The sequence below is a fragment of the Acinonyx jubatus genome, chromosome A3, assembly GCF_027475565.1.
Source record: "Acinonyx jubatus isolate Ajub_Pintada_27869175 chromosome A3, VMU_Ajub_asm_v1.0, whole genome shotgun sequence".
NCBI classification, from domain to species: Eukaryota; Metazoa; Chordata; class Mammalia; order Carnivora; family Felidae; genus Acinonyx; species Acinonyx jubatus.
The window spans coordinates 98396531-98414138 of NC_069388.1; the positions used below are offsets into that span (position 1 = coordinate 98396531).

Sequence of the window (17608 nt, forward strand, 5' to 3'; positions counted from 1 at the left end):
GCAAGCTTTTAGCCACAGCTTTTTTTCCTTTGGTGGACTTGAGGGGAGGGGCTCGGAAGCATGCTTGAGTGACTCATGCATTCGTGCAATCAATGTTTATTGTTTGTCCCACACTCTGTTCCAGAAGCTAGAGATTTAGTGTTAATGAGCCTTAGCATCTCTTACACATACAGTCGTGAAGTACTTATGAACAGTCACTAGAGAGACACACACTCTCTGAGAGCCTGGGGTACACAGTGGATGTACCCCCAGAAACTCTCAGACCAGGTGGGAGGGCAGCAGGGTGGAGGTAAGAGTGTTCTTTGTCACTGGGGACAGAATCCCACCCTTTGCTTCTCTGTGCAGGGAATCTTCTTTTGGGGGAAGTATAATATTTAGGATTCTTTTGGTTGTAAGCAACAGAAGATTTAGTTCATTCTGGCTGTAATGCATAAGCTATTTATTGGCTCAAATGGTTAAGCAGTCCATATATAGCTTCAGGCATATATGGTGGTATCACCAGAGTCCTGACGTCCATCAGAACATCTCTGTTCTCATTGGCATGAATGCGCCAGGTGCTCATTTGCAACCCATCACTGTTCCAAGAGCATGAGCTACACAGCTTAGAATGAACCAAGTCAGGTCACCCCCAGGGGCTGAGTCAGGGTTTTTCACACCCAATCACTTGGATGAGAATGGACACGAAAATCTGGGAAGATAATGTTATTGGGAGAGGGAAGTGGATGTTGGCCATCACAAAGAGCAATGGTGTATACATCAGGGTTCAATCAAAAAAGCTATTGAAAGAAACTCTCAATGGTGAGATCTGGGGCCATTGGAATATTCAAAGGAAAAAGGACAACAGTAGATTCACACCTTGTGTAAACTAGAGTCCATGAATTCAGGTAGAAACAATAAATTAATACATGAGGGGAAAGAGAAAGTGTTACATTACTGCAGAATGCCAAATGATAAATGTAGACATAATTGCAGTCTATGTTTCCACAAATACTTCTGTTGGTATTCATTACTAATTTGCATGATTAATTAACTAATCCATGGAGAATCCTAGCGACAGGTGATGAACGCTTTCTGCTCCTCCTGCCCAAAATGCACAAATCCTAAGGAAACTTCAGACAAACCCAAACTGACTTCCTCCAAGTAGCGGGCCCGTACTCTACAAAAATGCCAAGGTCATGAAAGAGAAGGAAAGATGGAGAAAGTGTGCCAGATCAAAGGAGACTAAGCAGATACTTGATGTAATTGTAAACAGATGACCCCGCTGTGCACCTAGACCTGTAAAGGACATGATTGGGGTAATCTATGAGATTCCTTGCAGTCTGCGATGATACTGTTGTGCCAATGTTAGTGTCCTGGTGTTGATGGTCGTGCTAGCTTCTGTAGGACGGTGTCCTTCTTGTAAGGCAATGCACCCTGAAGAATTAAGGGGGTCATGGGGGCATCATGAAGGCAATCTGCTGCAAATGGTTTAGAAGAAATGGTAATATGTACGTACAGGCAGACTATGATGAGACGCACACCCCATACGTGTAGTGAAACGTTACCAGTGGGGGAATCTGGTTAAGATGAAAAGGAGCTCTCTGTTGTAGAGTTACAGCTTTTCTCTACATTGGACACGATTTTAAAAGAAAAGAAACGACTTGTAGGAATTTGACCTTAGCAAACGTGTGGATGGCGGAGACATTTGCTGTTGGGAAAGACATTTGGACAGGTGGATCTGGAGAGGATAAGGAAGAGCTCTGCTTTGACCCGAAGAAGTATGTCTATTCCATATGCAGGTGGAGGTGTCAAGAGGGGAGGGTGTCTGGGCCAAGGCCACATTTGAAGTCCTTGAACTGGATGTGATGGACAGGGAGAAGGTGCAGAAGGATAACATTCCTGTCTGAGGACAGAAGGGACTAGTCAACACGTGGAGGCCTGGTTGTGGGGGGGTGGGGGGAGGAGGAGCCCTCAAGGAGATCGGGAGGGAGGAGCCAGCGAGATAGGAGGAACACCAGACAAGGGGCCAAGGAGCCAAGAGAACAGAACAGCCCAGGAACGAGGAATGGCTGACCACGTCCAGTGCTGATGGGAGTCAAGACAGTAGAAGATGGAGGGCTGGCCGCTGGCTTTTGGGGCCTTTGGGCGTTGCTGACCTTAGTCAGAGGGTTTCAGTGCTAGGAGGAGATCACGCCCATGTGGCGGGGGAGTGAAGGATGTGACGTCAGCAGGCATGGACAGGTTTATGACGGGGTTCATGTCAAGAGTTGGAGAGAAGTGGGGCAGAGCTGGAGGCCATGCGAAATTAGAGGTGGGGTCTGCCTTTAAGGTGTTTACATGGGGATGAGAATGGCCCTGGGAGAGGGGAGAGGCCCATGGTGCAGGACAGAACCGAGGGAACAGGCAGGGAACGTCTTGAGGTGGGAGCGGAGGGGTCCAGGGCACATGGAGCGTTAGCACAGACTCCCAAAGGTGGGAGCTTTGGGAAGGTGGCCTCACTCTTAGGGATAAAAGCTAGTAAAGGACAGAGGCCAAGCCAACTCCTGTAACCTGTCAGGAGGGAGCGTGAGTGTACTGGTTTCATAATCCAGATTCCACTGGGGGTACCTGCTCGCCCCCAGGCCCTTCTCATTTCTCTACCATTTCCCCTGTCACCCACCCAACAGCCCAGGACAGCAAGCTTGTGTCATGTGACATCCCTTCCTCCAGGCCACATCGACCCCTGACCCAAGCTAGAGCAAATGACTCCCTCCTGGGAAGTTGGAATTGCCCCATCCTGGTGCAGACCCCTTCACCCTGGCCAGGCTCTGCATCTGTCTCTGGGTGGTCTTCAGACTTCCTTCTGCCTTGGCTCCCCCATCCCTTCTGGACAGGGCAGCCCCACGCTCTTTCCAAACCACAACCACATGTCCTCACTTTCCAGTGGCTTCTCTCAGAGCTCGGGACAAGTCCCTACTGTGTGTCACACCCAGGTGTCAGAATAGGAAAGAAATGAAAGAAAGACACTTACCTCAAGCACCTGCCAATTTACAAACGACTAGTAATAGCACATTAAATTTACCTAGCACCTTAACTCCCCTCTGTTTGTAGAAGCAGCAACAACTATTCATTTTATTAACTGGCATTGCCTGAGAGCCTGCCCTATGGGCTCCTGTGTGATGAGGTGGGAAGGATGCAGAAGGAAGTTCTAATGCACAGGGAGGTTGGTGGTTATCTCAAGGCGAAGCGCTTGTGTGCAACATGAACCATCTCCTTCCATCAGGAACACAAGTTTCATTGCTGTAAAAATGCATAACACAAATTTATCATCTTCACAATTTTTAAACATCCGCTCAGCAGTGTTGAGTATATTTGCCATTTCATGATGCAGACATCCGGGACTTCTTCACCTTAGAAAATTGACAGTCCATACTTACTATTAAACCACACCTCTCCTCTTTCCTACTCTGTCTTGCTTGGATACCTCTGTTCTACTTTGCTTGTAGGAATTTGACGACTGTAGACCCCTGTACCAATGGAATCATATAATATTTGCCTTTTTGTGACTAGTTTATTACTTTTAGTCTAACATCCTCAAAGTTCATTCATTTTATGGCATTCAACATGATTGTTTCTTTTTTTAGGTTGAATATATCGCACATTTTGTCTCTCTGTTCACCTGTCCATGGAACTGGCACTGCTCTCACCTCTTAGCTATTGTGAATAGCGATGCTATGAACATGGTTGTGCAAATATCTCTTTGAGATCATGAATTTAATTTTATTTTTTATAAATATCCAGCATTGGGTCTGTTGGAACATATGGCACACGTTCTTTAAATTTTTTGAGGAAGCACCATATTGCTTTGCGTAGTGGTTTTACAATTTTACAACAGTGCACCCTTTCTCCACATCTTTACCAACAGTTGTAATTTTCTGTTTTTTGATAAGAGTCGTTTTATCGGGTGTGGGGTGGTATCTCATTGTGGTTTTGCCTTGTATCTCCCTAACACTTAAGGATGTTGAGTCTCTTTTCAGATGCTTGGTAGTCATTTCTATATTTTTAAGGACAGTGTCTGTTCAAAGTCCTTGGCCCTTTTTAAATTGGGTTATTTGCTGTTTCCTTGTGGAGTTTTAATATTTCTTATATATTCTGGCTGTTACACCATTGGTATAGAATGGTTTGCAAACATTTTTACCCATTCCATAAATCTCATTTCCCTTTCCACTTGGTCATTGGAAACCCGTCTTTAAATTTGATGGAATGCTATTTGTCTGTTTTGCTGCATTTCTTGATGTCATATCCAAGAAAGCACTGCCAAGTCCAATCTCATGCAAGTTTCCCCTTATGTCTTAGTGGGTCAATTTTATAGTTTTGGGTCTTAAACATAGGTGTTCAATCGATTTCTAAAGACTTTTTGTGTGGAGTAGAGAGTAAGGGTCTACCTTCATTTTTCTCTATGTGTCATCCATTCTTCCTGGTACCATTTGTTGAAGAGGCACAGTCCCCTTTAGTGAGCTCCTTCTTACATATGGTTTTGTAGAAGATGGTTAGCATGAAGGCCAAGTTTTTCGAAAGTTGGCTACATGTTTGATGTTCTTTTGAACATAAAAAGTATGACACTTTTTAAGAGCAGTCTGTTAGCATACTTTTTATAGAGATTATACAATAATTGCACCACACAAGCTCCAATTCAGATTGATCTACTTTACTCACTTAAAATATAGTTAGACATCTAGTGCCTGCCATGGATTGATTTTGATCTAGTGAGATCTAGTGTTGGATAGTTTGAATAATTTGAAAGTGGAGGTCTGTGGCATCTAGACACATCTCAGTTTTGATGCATTTTTTAAAGTATTTTTTTTAAGTTTACTGATTTGTTTTGAAAGAGAGAGCACATGTGCATGTGCGCACCCTAGCAGGGGAGGGGAGAGGCAAACAGAGAGAGGGAGAGAGAGACAATCCCAAGCAGGCTCTATTAGTGCAGAGCCTGACTCAGGGCTCAAACTCACAAACCACGAGATCATGACCTGAGCATAAGTTGGAGACTTAACAGACTGAGCCAGCCAGGCACCCCAGTATTGATTCATTTTTGTTGAATTTTTAATTTTTTTTAAAAGAATGACCTTTCTTGTTTTTAACATTTATTTATTTATTTATATTTGTTTTGAGAGAGACAAGGAGGGAAGGAGAGGGCCAGAGAGAAGAGAGAGAATCCCAAGCAAGCTCTGCATTGTCAATGCAAAGCCCAGTATGAGGCTTGAACTCACAAACATGAGATCATGATCTGAGCTGAAGTCAAGAGTCAGATGCTTAACTGACTGAACCACCCAGGTATCCCTACTGTTTGTTGAATTTTTTAGTATTCACCTGGGAGATGTTATCTATAAATAGAGATAGCTATATGTCTTCCTTGCTATTAGTTGGATTTTTTGTTTGTTTGTTTTCTTTCTTAATTTCTCTGGCTAGAATCATCTGTGCAATATTTAATAGACTTCCTGAGAACAGACATTCTTGTCTTGTTCCTGGTCTTTGGGGGAAAATATTTAGTCTTTATCATGAAGTCTGATGTCAGTTCGGGGAATTTCATAGATGCCACCTATCAGTTCGCAGAATTTCCCCTCTATTCCTAGTTAGTGAGTGTTTTAACAAAGAGATGTTGAGGTTTTTTTTTAAATGATGTTTCTGTGTCCATTGAGAGGATCATGTGGTTTTTATTTTTTGCTCTATTCATATAGTGAATCACATAAATTGGTCCTTAGGTGTTAAATTATCTTCCATTCCTGAAAAAGTCTGGTTGAACATGGTATAGAATTCTCTCTGAATGTTATTTTTTTATGTTGTATATTAGCTAGGATTTTGTAGAGGGTTATTGCATCCATATTCATAGGAGATGCTGGCTTGTAGTAATCTGGATTGTTTTTTTCTGGTATTGACACCAGGGGATTATCTTCTATCTTTTGGAAGAGTTTGGGAAGAATTGGTATTAATTCTTCTTAATTTTAAAAAAAGTTTTAATACTTATTTATTTTGAGAGAGAGAGAGAGAGAGAGTATGGGGAGGACAGAGAGAGAGGGAGAGAGAATCCCAAGCAGGCTCCGCACCATCAGCGCAGAGCCCTGTACAGGGCTCCATCTCCCAACCTGTGAGATCACGACCTGAGCCGAAAACGAGTCAGACGCTCAACTGACTGAGCCACACAGGCACCCAAGTATTAATTCTTCTAATGTTTAGTAGAATTCATCTGTGAAGATATCTGACCTGGGTCTTTGTTTGTGGGTAGTGTTTGCATGACTAATGCCATCTCTTATTATATATCTATACAGACCTCCCATTCTTTTCAGTCTGTTTCAGTAGTTTGTATCTTTACGGGGGTGCCCATCTCAGTATAAGTTGTCCAATTTAGTAACATACAATTGTTCATAGTATAAACATTATCCTCTGTGTAAGGTCAGTCAAAATGTCCCTTCTTTTGGGGCGCTTGGGTGGCTTGGTCAGTTAGGCGTCCGACTTCGGCTCAGGTCATGATCTCACGGTCCGTGAGTTTGAGCCCCGCGTCGGGCTCTGTGCTGACAGCTCGGAGCCTGGAGCCTGTTTCGGATTCTGTGTCTCCCTCTCTCTCTGCCCCTCCCCTGTTCATGCTCTGTCTCTCTCTGTCTCAAAAGTAAAAATAAAAACATTAAAAAAAATTTTTTTTAAATGTCCCTTCTTTTATTTCTGATTCTAATAAGAGGGCGACACACACCACCATGTTAAAGTGCTAGAGAAGTCCCCTGGGAGGGAAGCCTATTGCACCTTCCTAGACTGGCATTTACTCTTGAGAGCAGGAACTGCCCTGTACTCCCCTCGACAGCACCCACTCACCTCCCACAGGAGTAACCCTTGTAGAAGTCATGTTGGGGAATGCTGACCCAGGATACCAGCCTACTTCTGCCTGGCACATCCCAGGCTGTGAAACTTCCTCACACGCACATGCACACACACACACAAACACACACCACACTGGGGCCCTGTGAACAGGTGACACTACACCCATTTCACAGGTAAGGGAAATGAGGCTCCAGGAGGTGGAGTATGTAGCTCAAGGTGCCCCCAGCTTGTCGGAGGCCTGCTTGCCTGGACTCCACCCTCTTTCCTTCTTGGCAGAAGCTGAGCGGAGAGCAGGGCTCTGAATGGGCTCAGGAAAGTAGAATACTTCAGCAAAGAAGGCCAGGCTGAGGCTCGGCACTAGCCCATGATGGGATTCCCGGGCAGGTGGAAGGCGTGGAGTGGTCCGAGCAGATACTGAAGGGGGACAGGGGGCTGGGAGGTGCTGAGGGGGCCTTGCCAGCTCGTCCTGGCCGCGTGCCTCTGCCGTCTCAGCAGCTGGAGGTGGGGGAAGGTTCTAGTCCAAGCAGGACCCCAGCCGGCCATGTGGCTGAGGGCAGGGCCCCTGTTCTCCGCACCCAGTTTCCTCCTCTGAGCCACGAAGGAGGTGGGGGAAGGTTGCCAGACAAAAGGTGGGATGCCCAGTTTAATGTGAGTGTCAGCTAAACAGCAAACACATTTCAGTGTGAGTGTATTCCATGCAATCTTTGGACACACTTACACTAAACGATGACTTATTTTCTATCTGATAGTGGATGTGACCTGCGCAGCTTGTATTTTCATTGCAGATGAGGCCAGTGACCTTCATGGCACAGATGAGGGGTCAGACCCGAGGAGTTGGGACTAGATCCCCGTCCGGGACTCACTTCCTTCGCACGGGCTGCTGTCTCTCCCTATGGATCAGGTGAGGGACGGCTGGGCTGAACCTGGCTCTGAGGGAAAAGCCTGCCTCCGTGATGGTGGCCAGGAGGCTGGTGAGGGGCTGGGGACCCAGGGTGTCTGTGGTGTCCATGCTTGGGGATCACCAAGCCCGAGAGCGGGACTGGGAGGAGCTGTCTGCATCTACACTGAGGGACCTGTCTCTAAATGTGGCGGGGTCTGGTGGTGCTCCATTGGCTGAGATGGTTGGGGGAGAGCAGGGATACAGGAGGTGGCTGGTGGAGGGACACCAGCATAGACCCTTGGGAGAGGAGGGGAGGGAAGGGGGAAGGGGTGGGAAGCTCCAGGGCCAAGGGCCCACCTGAGCCCTCAGGTGCAGGGATTGCTCTGGCCATTAGCTCATCCTGGGGCAGGGTGGGGGGTGCATCATGGCCGCTGCTGCCCTCCAGCACCCCCACTCACTGGGAAAGCTCTAGCAGTGTGTGTGTGGTGGGGGGAGGTGGAAGATAGACAGCGTGGAGTCTCTGAGGAAGCACTCCTCCCCCCACTTCTCCACAAACTGGTGTCTGTGTTTGTGGTAAAGCCAGTGACACGGGGAGGTGCCCTAAAGAGGAGCAGGACCCGGCAAGGTCAGATTGCGAGGCGGCCAGCCACATAAAGCGGGGTGTGAAGAGTGCTTCAGCAGCTGCCCCACCATGACCTCCTGGGCCCTCCTGCTCCTTGCCTCAGTGCTCCTGGCCACCCCGGGTAAGGACATTCCCCCACGCACATCCTGGCAGCTACTTCTTAGCAGAGGGTAGGGACAGTCTGGAGACTGGGTTGGGCTGGGCCACCAGATTTGAACTCCTGGGGGAAGGAAGAGAGAAAGAACGACCTCTGAAAGGAGATGAGGGTAGTGTTCTCTTAGAGCATCTCCAAATCCGTGTGTGTGTGTGTGTGTGTGTGTGAGAGAGAGAGAGAGAGAGAGAGAGAGGACAGAGAGGGATACAGGAAGACAGAAAGGAGTTGCATGGATGGTGGTGGTGGAGGTGGTATAATCTCCTAATGTTTCCAGAAAGAATTGAGAGCATGTCTGTTGCACAGAGACTGGGTCAGACCAGCTCCAGGGCGGAGTGTGAGGACTGGCCCCCTGGACCCCTCACAGATCCCTGCTCCTGTCCTGTGCTCTGGCCACCTCCTGGGCTCCCCACCAGCCAGGAGATCTGACCGTTCTGTCTCCTTCCTCTCGTGGAGGGATGTTGGTGCTGTTTCTTCCCCAGGACTGACCTTTTGTGGTCTGACCCCTGAGGACCGTGACCTGGACATGGCTGACAGGTGTCAGGATGAGCCGTTCTTCCAGATGCTGGCCCAGGAGACCCCCCAGGTTCACTGCTGGCTCCCTGTTCACCTACCACAGGCCCTCCTCATCCTCTCTGTCCTGGGAGCAGCAGGCAGGGCTGCACATCCTTTTGGGAGGAGGGGAGGCAGGGCTGTGGGCTGAAGATGCTGGTTTTGTGCAGGGTGGTGCCTGGGTGGGGGTCTACCTCGGTGTGGCTGGGCCCTACCCAGAGGGTGGTCTGGGGACTGACCAGAGAACAGAAGAGGTGCACGTGCTGGCTGGGTGAGGTGCTGCGGGTGTGGGGAAGGTTCTGGGGTGTCTCAGCCCCACGAAGACTAGCAGGAAGGTGGGCAGGGGCCAGCCAGCCTGCTTCAGGCCCTAAAGAACAGAAGGATCCTAGATGATTCTGCCGGCCTAGGAGACACCAAGGACACTACCAAGTGCTCTTGGGGTATCTAACACACCATTTTGGGGGTCTTCATTTTCTGACAGCAGAACCTGACTTTAAACCCCTGTGATACCTGTCGTATGATACTTAGTTGGCTGAAGAATTGCGTGGGACTGCAGCGGATTCAGGTGATTTCCTGTGGTTTAAGGAGCCATCTGCCAGCTGGTCAAGGCCATGGTAGGGGTTCCAGACAAGACGCTGAGGAGGGGCTGAACCCTGGTTGGGCTGGACCTTCTCAGCAGGGATCCATGGTTCCTTCCTTTATCTGGGGAGGGACTTCAGAGAATCTCCTGAAGTTGGGAAGCTGTGGGAGAATGAAAGTAGGAGGAAGAGTGTGCATGTTTTCCATCCTATTGTCAAAGGAAACCTGACCCCATAAAAGGTAGGAATCTTTCCCCTTTGGCCCCTCCACATATGTCCATGGCAGAGTTTTGTGAGTCTGGGTCCAGTGGGGGCCTGGGTCAGGACTAATCAGCCCCAGAGCTATCACTTCCTAACTGCCTGGCTTGGCCAAGTCCTTAATGCTTTCTGAGCCTCAGTTTTCTTTTCTGTTTAATGGGATGGATCATAATCGCCCCTTGTAAGTTATCGAAGCCCTTTAAAGGAGCTGAGGGGTGGACGAGCTTAGCTCCATGCCTGGCCTTGAGCACCTGCTGAACAAGGGATGTGTTACTACCAAGAAGCCCTGCTTCCCCTCCCTCCCTCCCTCCCTCCCTCCCTCCCTCCCTCCCTCCCTCTCTCTGCTTTGTTCCCTGATCCTGCTCAGCTCCCTGGTGCTGCAGGGCCCACCCTCAGCCCTGGGAACTCAGCTTTATCCTTCTCCACTGGATGGTGGGAGAAGATAGTTCAAAATCGAATTTGCTAAGGCTCCGAGATCTTTCCCCTCCTAACCTTCGTCACACAGCCCTGTGCACGAGCCCCGTCAGGCTGGGACCCAGGAAGCTTGGCAGGCAGAACCCTTCCTGTGGGTCTAGGAGCCGTGGGCATTGTTCTCCACACAGAAGGCAGGGGGGCAGGATAATGATGTACAGGGGACTGGGACACTACAGGGTCAACTGTCCTTCTCTCAAGAGCCCCTCCTGGCCAGGCTTGGGCCAGGGCCTTGGTGCCTGGGCATGAGGTCTGATCCCTGCCTCTCTAGCCTCTGCTCCGTGGCCGCTTGGCACCTGGCCCTCCTCCCAGCATGCCCTTGGTCAGGGTGCCCAGGGCCTAGAGCTGCTGGGGTCTGCAGGGGGGGCTGACCCCAGCAGAGCTCACCTGATTCCTCTATCTGGTTATGGTGCTGTTGCTGCTGCAGATGACCATTGAAAAGGCTGCGCAACTGGTGTGCTCTCGGTTTCCTTTGGTGGAAAACATCTGCAAAGAAACCATCAACAAATATGTAAATGACATCGTCCAGAGTATCCTGAATGCTCCACCCCACCAGGATATCTGTGTGACATTGAGGCTGTGCAAGTGTCAAGTAGGTGAGTGTAGAGGTGACTGCAGTGACCCCTTTCTGGAGGGCCCAGATCTCGTTCCCAACTATGTGCAACAATGTTTAAAAACACGGAAATACATCTGTCATAGGGAGCTTCACAAAGCAGCTCATATATGTCCCTCCAAGCTTCCATGTGGTGACACGTTACTTCCCCCCACTGTGTGGAAAGTCTGGAGACTATGGGTAGGTGGGCCGTAGTTGGAAACAGTTGAGAAATACTCATTAAGAGGTTGGGCTTTGGGCACCTGGGTGACTCACTTGGTTGAACATCTGGCTCTTGATCTCAGCTCAGGTCTTGACCTCAGGGTCATGAGTTCAAGTTCTGCATTGGGCTCCGCATTGGATGCGAAGTCTACTTAAAAAAAAAAAAGATGGGGTGCCGGGGTGGCTCAGTCGGTTGGGTGTCCGACCTTCGGCTCAGGTCATGATCTCGCTGTTTGTGAGTTCAAGCCCCGCGTCGGGCTCTGCGCTGACAGCTCAGAACCTGGAGCCTGTTTCAGATTCTGTGTCTCCCTCTCTCTCTCTGACCCTCCCTTGTTCATGCTCTGTCTCTCTATGTCTCAAAAATAAATAAACGTTAAAAAAAAAAAAAAAGAACAGGTATTTAAAAAAAAAAGAGTTTGGGCTTTAATTTTTTATTTGCTTTTTTAATACTTTCTACACCAAACTAGGCTTGAACTCATAACCCCCAGATGCTGAGTCACTTGCTCCACTGACTGAGCCAGCCAGGCACCCAAGAGCTTGGTGTTTTAGTCCAGGCAATCCTGGGTGCCATCAGGTCCCCATCTCCGGTCAGCTGTGGACTTGAGCAAGTAGCTCAACCTCTGTGAGCTTGAGTTTCCTTCCTTGTGAAGGGATAGGAATCCCTATTTCTGACTTTCAACGAGGATTGAATGAAATGATTACGTGTAAGGAGATTAAGACCAAGCAAGTGACCTCAGACTGGGATATTCAAAGACATCAGAGCCCTGATTGAACTCCCATCCCCCGGCCTAGTATGGGATCCCTGGGCATCAGAGAGACAGGTCACATCTTTGCCCAGGACACTAGGGACCTGAGAGCTGAGCTCAGGAACCCCGCTGGCAGGGAGGGCTCTCAGTCTCTCCCTCCAGGGCTGCTTAGCTGTGCCCGCAGATCAGGCCACGGCTGCAGCACATGGGCCGGGAAGGGCCCCTGATTGGCTCTGGCAGCTCGTGTAGCCCTGACTGAGGCTGTGGGACTTGATGCCGGCAGATCGGGGGTCACCTCCTATTTTGAGGTCCCCACCATTTCCTGCGATTAGAGTCTGCGGTTTTCATCTCTAAAGCCCCACAACCCACACAAACCCTGACTGGATTCCAGGATGTGACTCCAGGTGTGCTCTGTCGGGACAGGTGGCTCTAGTCCCCATATCCCCCGGACAACACACACCCCTGCCCACTTCTCTGCTCTTGTCTCCACTCCAGGTCTCTGAGCCTCTGGGGTCTCTGATGCCACCCTGGGGAGAAGCACAGAGTCTCCCACAACCACCACCTGCTTCTGCCCTCCCAGATCCAGAGCCGACCCTCCAGTGTCTCTCAGCTAACTTCTCATTGCCTTCCCCTGAGGGAGAATAAATGTCATGCAAGCTTTTAGCCACAGCTTCTTTTCCTTTGGTGGACTTGAGGGGAGGGGCTCGGAGGCATGCTTGGGTGACTCATGCGTTCGTTCAATCAATGGTTATTGTTTGTCCCATACTCTGTTCCAGAGGCTAGGGATTTAGTGGTGAACAAGTCAACCTTAGCAGCTCTTACACATACGTTCATGAAATACTTATGAACAGTCACTAGGTAGACACACACTCCTCTGAGAGCCTGGGGTACACAGTGGATGTACCCCCAGAAGCTCTCAGACCATGAGGAAGAGTAGCAGGGTTGTAAGTAAGAGTGTTCTTGGTCATAAGGAACAGAAACCCACTCTTTGCTTCTCTCTGCAGGGAGCCTTCTTTTGCTGTTTTGGGAGAAGTGTATTATCTAGGATTTTTTTGATTGCAAGCAATGAAAGTTCATTTTTTTTAAGTTTATTTGTTTATTCCAAGAGAGAGAGCAAGCATGCATGTGGAGTGATGGAACGGAGAGAGGGAGAGAGATGGAATCCCAAGCAGACTCCTCACTGTCAGCACAGAGACTGATGCGGGGCTCGAACTCATGACAGACATACAAGCCGTTTCTGTTTTTGTTTTTTGTTTTTTGTTTTTTAGTGTTTACTTATTTTTGAGAGAGAAAGAGAGAGAGAGACAAAGTGTGATTGGGGGAGGGGCAGAGAGAGAGGGAGACAGAGAATCTGAAGCAGGCTCCTAGGCTCTGAGCTGTCAGCACTGAGTCTGATGCAGGGCTTGAACTCATGAACTGTGAGATCATGACCTGAGCTGAAGTCAGATGCTCAGCTGATTGAGACATCCAGGCACCCCTAAGGTCTTTCTGGTTTAAATAAAAAAGGTAGTTTATTCGTTCAAATTATTAAGCAGTCCATAGACAGTTTCAGGCACAGAATGATCCAGAAATGAGTGGTGCCACAATAGCTCCAGTTCTCTTTCTCTGCAATTCTCTCATGTCTTCACACCTGTGTATAGTGAGATTGATCTCAGGTTACCTTTCTTCTGGGCAACAGCCATGGCCACATTGGTCCCAGCTTTACATTTTACAGTATGTCATCAAAAGGGAGAGTTCATTGGCAGCTTCTTTGCAGTACCTTCATTGGAAGATAATGCAAGCTTCTTTTCCAGAAACCCCATAAGAACATCTCTGTTCTCATTGGCATGAATGGGTCAGGTGCTCATTTGCAACCCATCACTCTGTTCCAAGAGCATGAGCTACACAGCTTAGAATGAGCCAAGTCAGGTCACCCCCAGGGGCTGAGTCAGGGTTTTTCACACCCAATCACTTGGATGAGAATGGACATGAGAATCTGGGAAGATACAGTTATTGGGAGAGGGAAATGGACGTGGCCATCACAAAGAGAAATAGTGTATCCATCAGGTTACAATAAAAAAAGCTATTGAAAGAAACTCTCAATGGTGAGATCTGGGGCCATTGGAATATTCAAATGAATAAAAACAACAGTAGATTCACCCCTTGTATAAACTAGAGTCCATGAATTCAGGTAGATAGAAACAATAAATTAATAAATGAGGGGAAAGGGAAAGTGTTACCTTACTGCAGAATGCCAAATGATAAATGTAGATGTAATTGCAATCTATGTTTCCACAAATATTTAGTGTGTTGGCATTATGTCCTAAATTGCATGATTAGTTACCTTGATAGTGGAGAAACCTGGCAGAAGGGGTGATGAATGTTTTCTGCTCCTCCTGCCCAAAATGCACAAATCCTAAGGAAACTTCAGACAAACCCAAACTGACTTCCTCCAAGTAGCGGGCCCGTACTCTACAAAAATGCCAAGGTCATGAAAGAGAAGGAAAGATGGAGAAAGTGTGCCAGATCAAAGGAGACTAAGCAGATACTTGATGTAATTGTAAACAGATGACCCCGCTGTGCACCTAGACCTGTAAAGGACATGATTGGGGTAATCTATGAGATTCCTTGCAGTCTGCGATGATACTGTTGTGCCAATGTTAGTGTCCTGGTGTTGATGGTCGTGCTAGCTTCTGTAGGACAGTGTCCTTCTTGTAAGGCAATGCACCCTGAAGAATTAAGGGGGTCATGGGGGCATCATGAAGGCAATCTGCTGCAAATGGTTTAGAAGAAATGGTAATATGTACGTACAGGCAGACTATGATGAGACGCACACCCCATACGTGTAGTGAAACGTTACCAGTGGGGGAATCTGGTTAAGATGAAAAGGAGCTCTCTGTTGTAGAGTTACAGCTTTTCTCTACATTGGACACGGTTTTAAAAGAAAAGAAACGACTTGTAGGAATTTGACCTTAGCAAACGTGTGGATGGCGGAGACATTTGCTGTTGGGAAAGACATTTGGACAGGTGGATCTGGAGAGGATAAGGAAGAGCTCTGCTTTGACCCGAAGAAGTATGTCTATTCCATATGCAGGTGGAGGTGTCAAGAGGGGAGGGTGTCTGGGCCAAGGCCACATTTGAAGTCCTTGAACTGGATGTGATGGACAGGGAGAAGGTGCAGAAGGATAACATTCCTGTCTGAGGACAGAAGGGACTAGTCAACACGTGGAGGCCTGGTTGTGGGGGGGTGGGGGGAGGAGGAGCCCTCAAGGAGATCGGGTGGGAGGAGCCAGCGGGACAGGAGGAACACCAGACAAGGGGCCAAGGAGCCAAGAGAACAGAACAGCCCAGGAACGAGGAATGGCTGACCGCATCCAGTGCTGATGGGAGTCAAGACAGTAGAGGATGGAGGGCTGGCCACTGGCTTTTGGGGCCTTTGGGCCGTGCTGACCTTAGAGGGTTTCAGTGCTAGGAGGAGATCATGCCCATGTGGAGGGGGAGTGAAGGATGTGACGTCAGCAGGCATGGACAGGTTTATGACGGGGTTCATGTCAAGAGTTGGAGAGAAGTGGGGCAGAGCTGGAGGCCATGCGAAATTAGAGGTGGGGTCTGCCTTTAAGGTGTTTACATGGGGATGAGAATGGCCCTGGGAGAGGGGAGAGGCCCATGGTGCAGGACAGAACCGAGGGAACAGGCAGGGAACGTCTTGAGGTGGGAGCGGAGGGGTCCAGGGCACATGGAGCGTCAGCACAGACTCCCAAAGGTGGGAGCTTTGGGAAGGTGGCCTCACTCTTAGGGATAAAAGCTAGTAAAGGACAGAGGCCAAGCCAGCTCCTGTAGCCTGTCAGGAGGGAGTGTGAGTGCACTGGCTTCATAATCCAGACTCCACTGGGGGTACCTGCTCGCCGCCAGGCCCTTCTCAGTTCTCTACCATTTCCCCTGTCATCCACCCAACAGCCCAGGACAGCAAGCTTGTGTCATGTGACATCCCTTCCTCCAGGCCATGTCGACCCCTGACCCAAGCTAGAGCCAATGACTCCCTCCTGGGAAGTTGGAATTGCCCCATCCTGGTGCAGACCCCTTCGCCCTGGCCAGGCTCTGCATCTGTCTCTGGGTGGTCTTCAGACCCCCTTCTGCCTTGGCTCCCCATCCCTTCTGGACAGGGCAGCCCCACACTCTTTCCAAACCACAACCACATGTCCTCACTTTCCAGTGGCTTCTCTCAGAGCTCGGGACAAGTCCCTACTGTGTGTCACACCCTGGTGTCAGAATAGGAAACAAACGAAAGAAAGACACTTACCTCAAGCACCTGCCAATCCACAAACGACTAGTAATAGCACATTAAATTTACCTAGCACCCTAACTCCCCTCTGTTTGTAGAAGCAGCAACAATTATTCATTTTATTAACTGGCATTGCCTGAGAGCCTGTCCTGTGGCCTCCTGTGTGATGAGGTGGGAAGGAATGAGAAGGAAGTTCTAATGCACAGGGAGGTTGGTGGTTATCTCAAGGCGAAGCTCTTGTGTGCAATGCGAACCACCTCCTTCTATCAGGAACGCTATTTTTTCATTGCTGTAAGAAACTCATAACAGAATTTACCATCTTCTCAATTTTTAAATGTACAAGCAGCAGTGTTGTGTATATTCACACTCTTGTGATGCAGACATCTGGGACTTTTTCATATCACAACATTGAAAGTCCATACTTACTATTAAGCCACAACTCTCCTTTTCCCTCTCTCTGTCCTAGCCTGGAAGCCACCATTCTACTTTTATTCTATGAATTTGACGAGTCTCGACACCTTGTATAAATGGAATCATGTAGTATTTGTTTTTGTGACTCGCCTTTTCACTTATCCTAGTGTCCTCAATGTTCATCCATGTTATGGCATTTGACATGATTTTTTCTTTTTAAGGTTGAATACTATATGGGTGTGTGTGTGTGTGTGTGTGTGTGTGTGTGTGTGTATCACATTTTGTCTATCCGTTCACCTGTCCATGGACACCTGGTTCCTCTCACCTCTTGGGTATTGTGAATAGTGCTGCTATGAACATGGGAATGCACAGATCTCTTCCTGATCCTGCTTTCAATTCTTTCATTAAATACCACACGTGGGATTTCTGACTCATATGGTGGTGTTACTTTTAATGTTTTGAGGAACCACCCTATTGCTTTGCACAGCGGTTTTACAATTTTACAACAGTGCATGCTTTCTCCACATCTTCACCAACATTTGTAATTTTCTATTTTTTGATAACAGCAATTTGAACAGCTATCTCATTGTGTCAACTTGCATTTCCTTAAGGATTATTGATGTTGAGCATTTTTTGTATGTTTGTTAGCCATTGGTGTGTCTTGTGGGGAGGGTGTCTACTCAAAGTCGTTTTCACACTTTTAAATTGAGTGATTTGATGTTTGTTGTTGAGTTTTATTTTATTTTATTTTTAAAATTTTTTTTTAAACGTTTATTTGTTTTTGAGACAGAGAGAGACAGAGCATGAATAGGGGAGGGTCAGAGAGAGGGAGACACAGAATCCGAAACAGGCTCCAGGCTCTGAGCAGTCAGCACAGAGCCCGACGCAGGGCTCAAACTCACGGACCGCGAGATCATGACCTGAGCTGAAGTCGGCTGCTCAACCGACTGAGCCACCCAGGCGCTCCATGTTGTTGAGTTTTAACAGTTTTTTGCATATTCTGGCTATTAGCTCATTATTTGAGAATGATTTGCAA

The 17608-nt window shown here is 48.2% G+C and overlaps 1 protein-coding gene across 1 annotated transcript; it reads left to right on the forward strand.

The window, feature by feature from the left end:
* The first annotated feature begins 7739 nt into the window (after positions 1–7739).
* LOC128311370 (antimicrobial peptide NK-lysin-like) lies at positions 7740–12545 on the forward strand. Its single transcript, XM_053201373.1, has 5 exons — positions 7740–8451; positions 8964–9067; positions 9518–9598; positions 10768–10936; positions 12396–12545. Exons 1-5 carry the CDS (start codon positions 8400–8402, stop codon positions 12401–12403), a joined length of 414 nt encoding a protein of 137 aa, XP_053057348.1. The 5' UTR covers positions 7740–8399; the 3' UTR covers positions 12404–12545.
* The last annotated feature ends 5063 nt before the right edge of the window (positions 12546–17608 follow it).

What these genes read in the sequence shown, in the direction of transcription:
- LOC128311370 (XM_053201373.1), top strand. Translation starts at nt 8,400, where the DNA reads ATGACCTCCTGGGCCCTCCTGCTCCTTGCCTCAGTGCTCCTGGCCACC. An exon ending in AGTGCTCCTGGCCACCCCGG is followed by an intron (nt 8,452 to 8,963) that starts GTAAGGACATTC and finishes TTTCTTCCCCAG; the next exon opens with GACTGACCTTTTGTGGTCTG. An exon ending in TGGGACTGCAGCGGATTCAG is followed by an intron (nt 9,599 to 10,767) that starts GTGATTTCCTGT and finishes TTGCTGCTGCAG; the next exon opens with ATGACCATTGAAAAGGCTGC.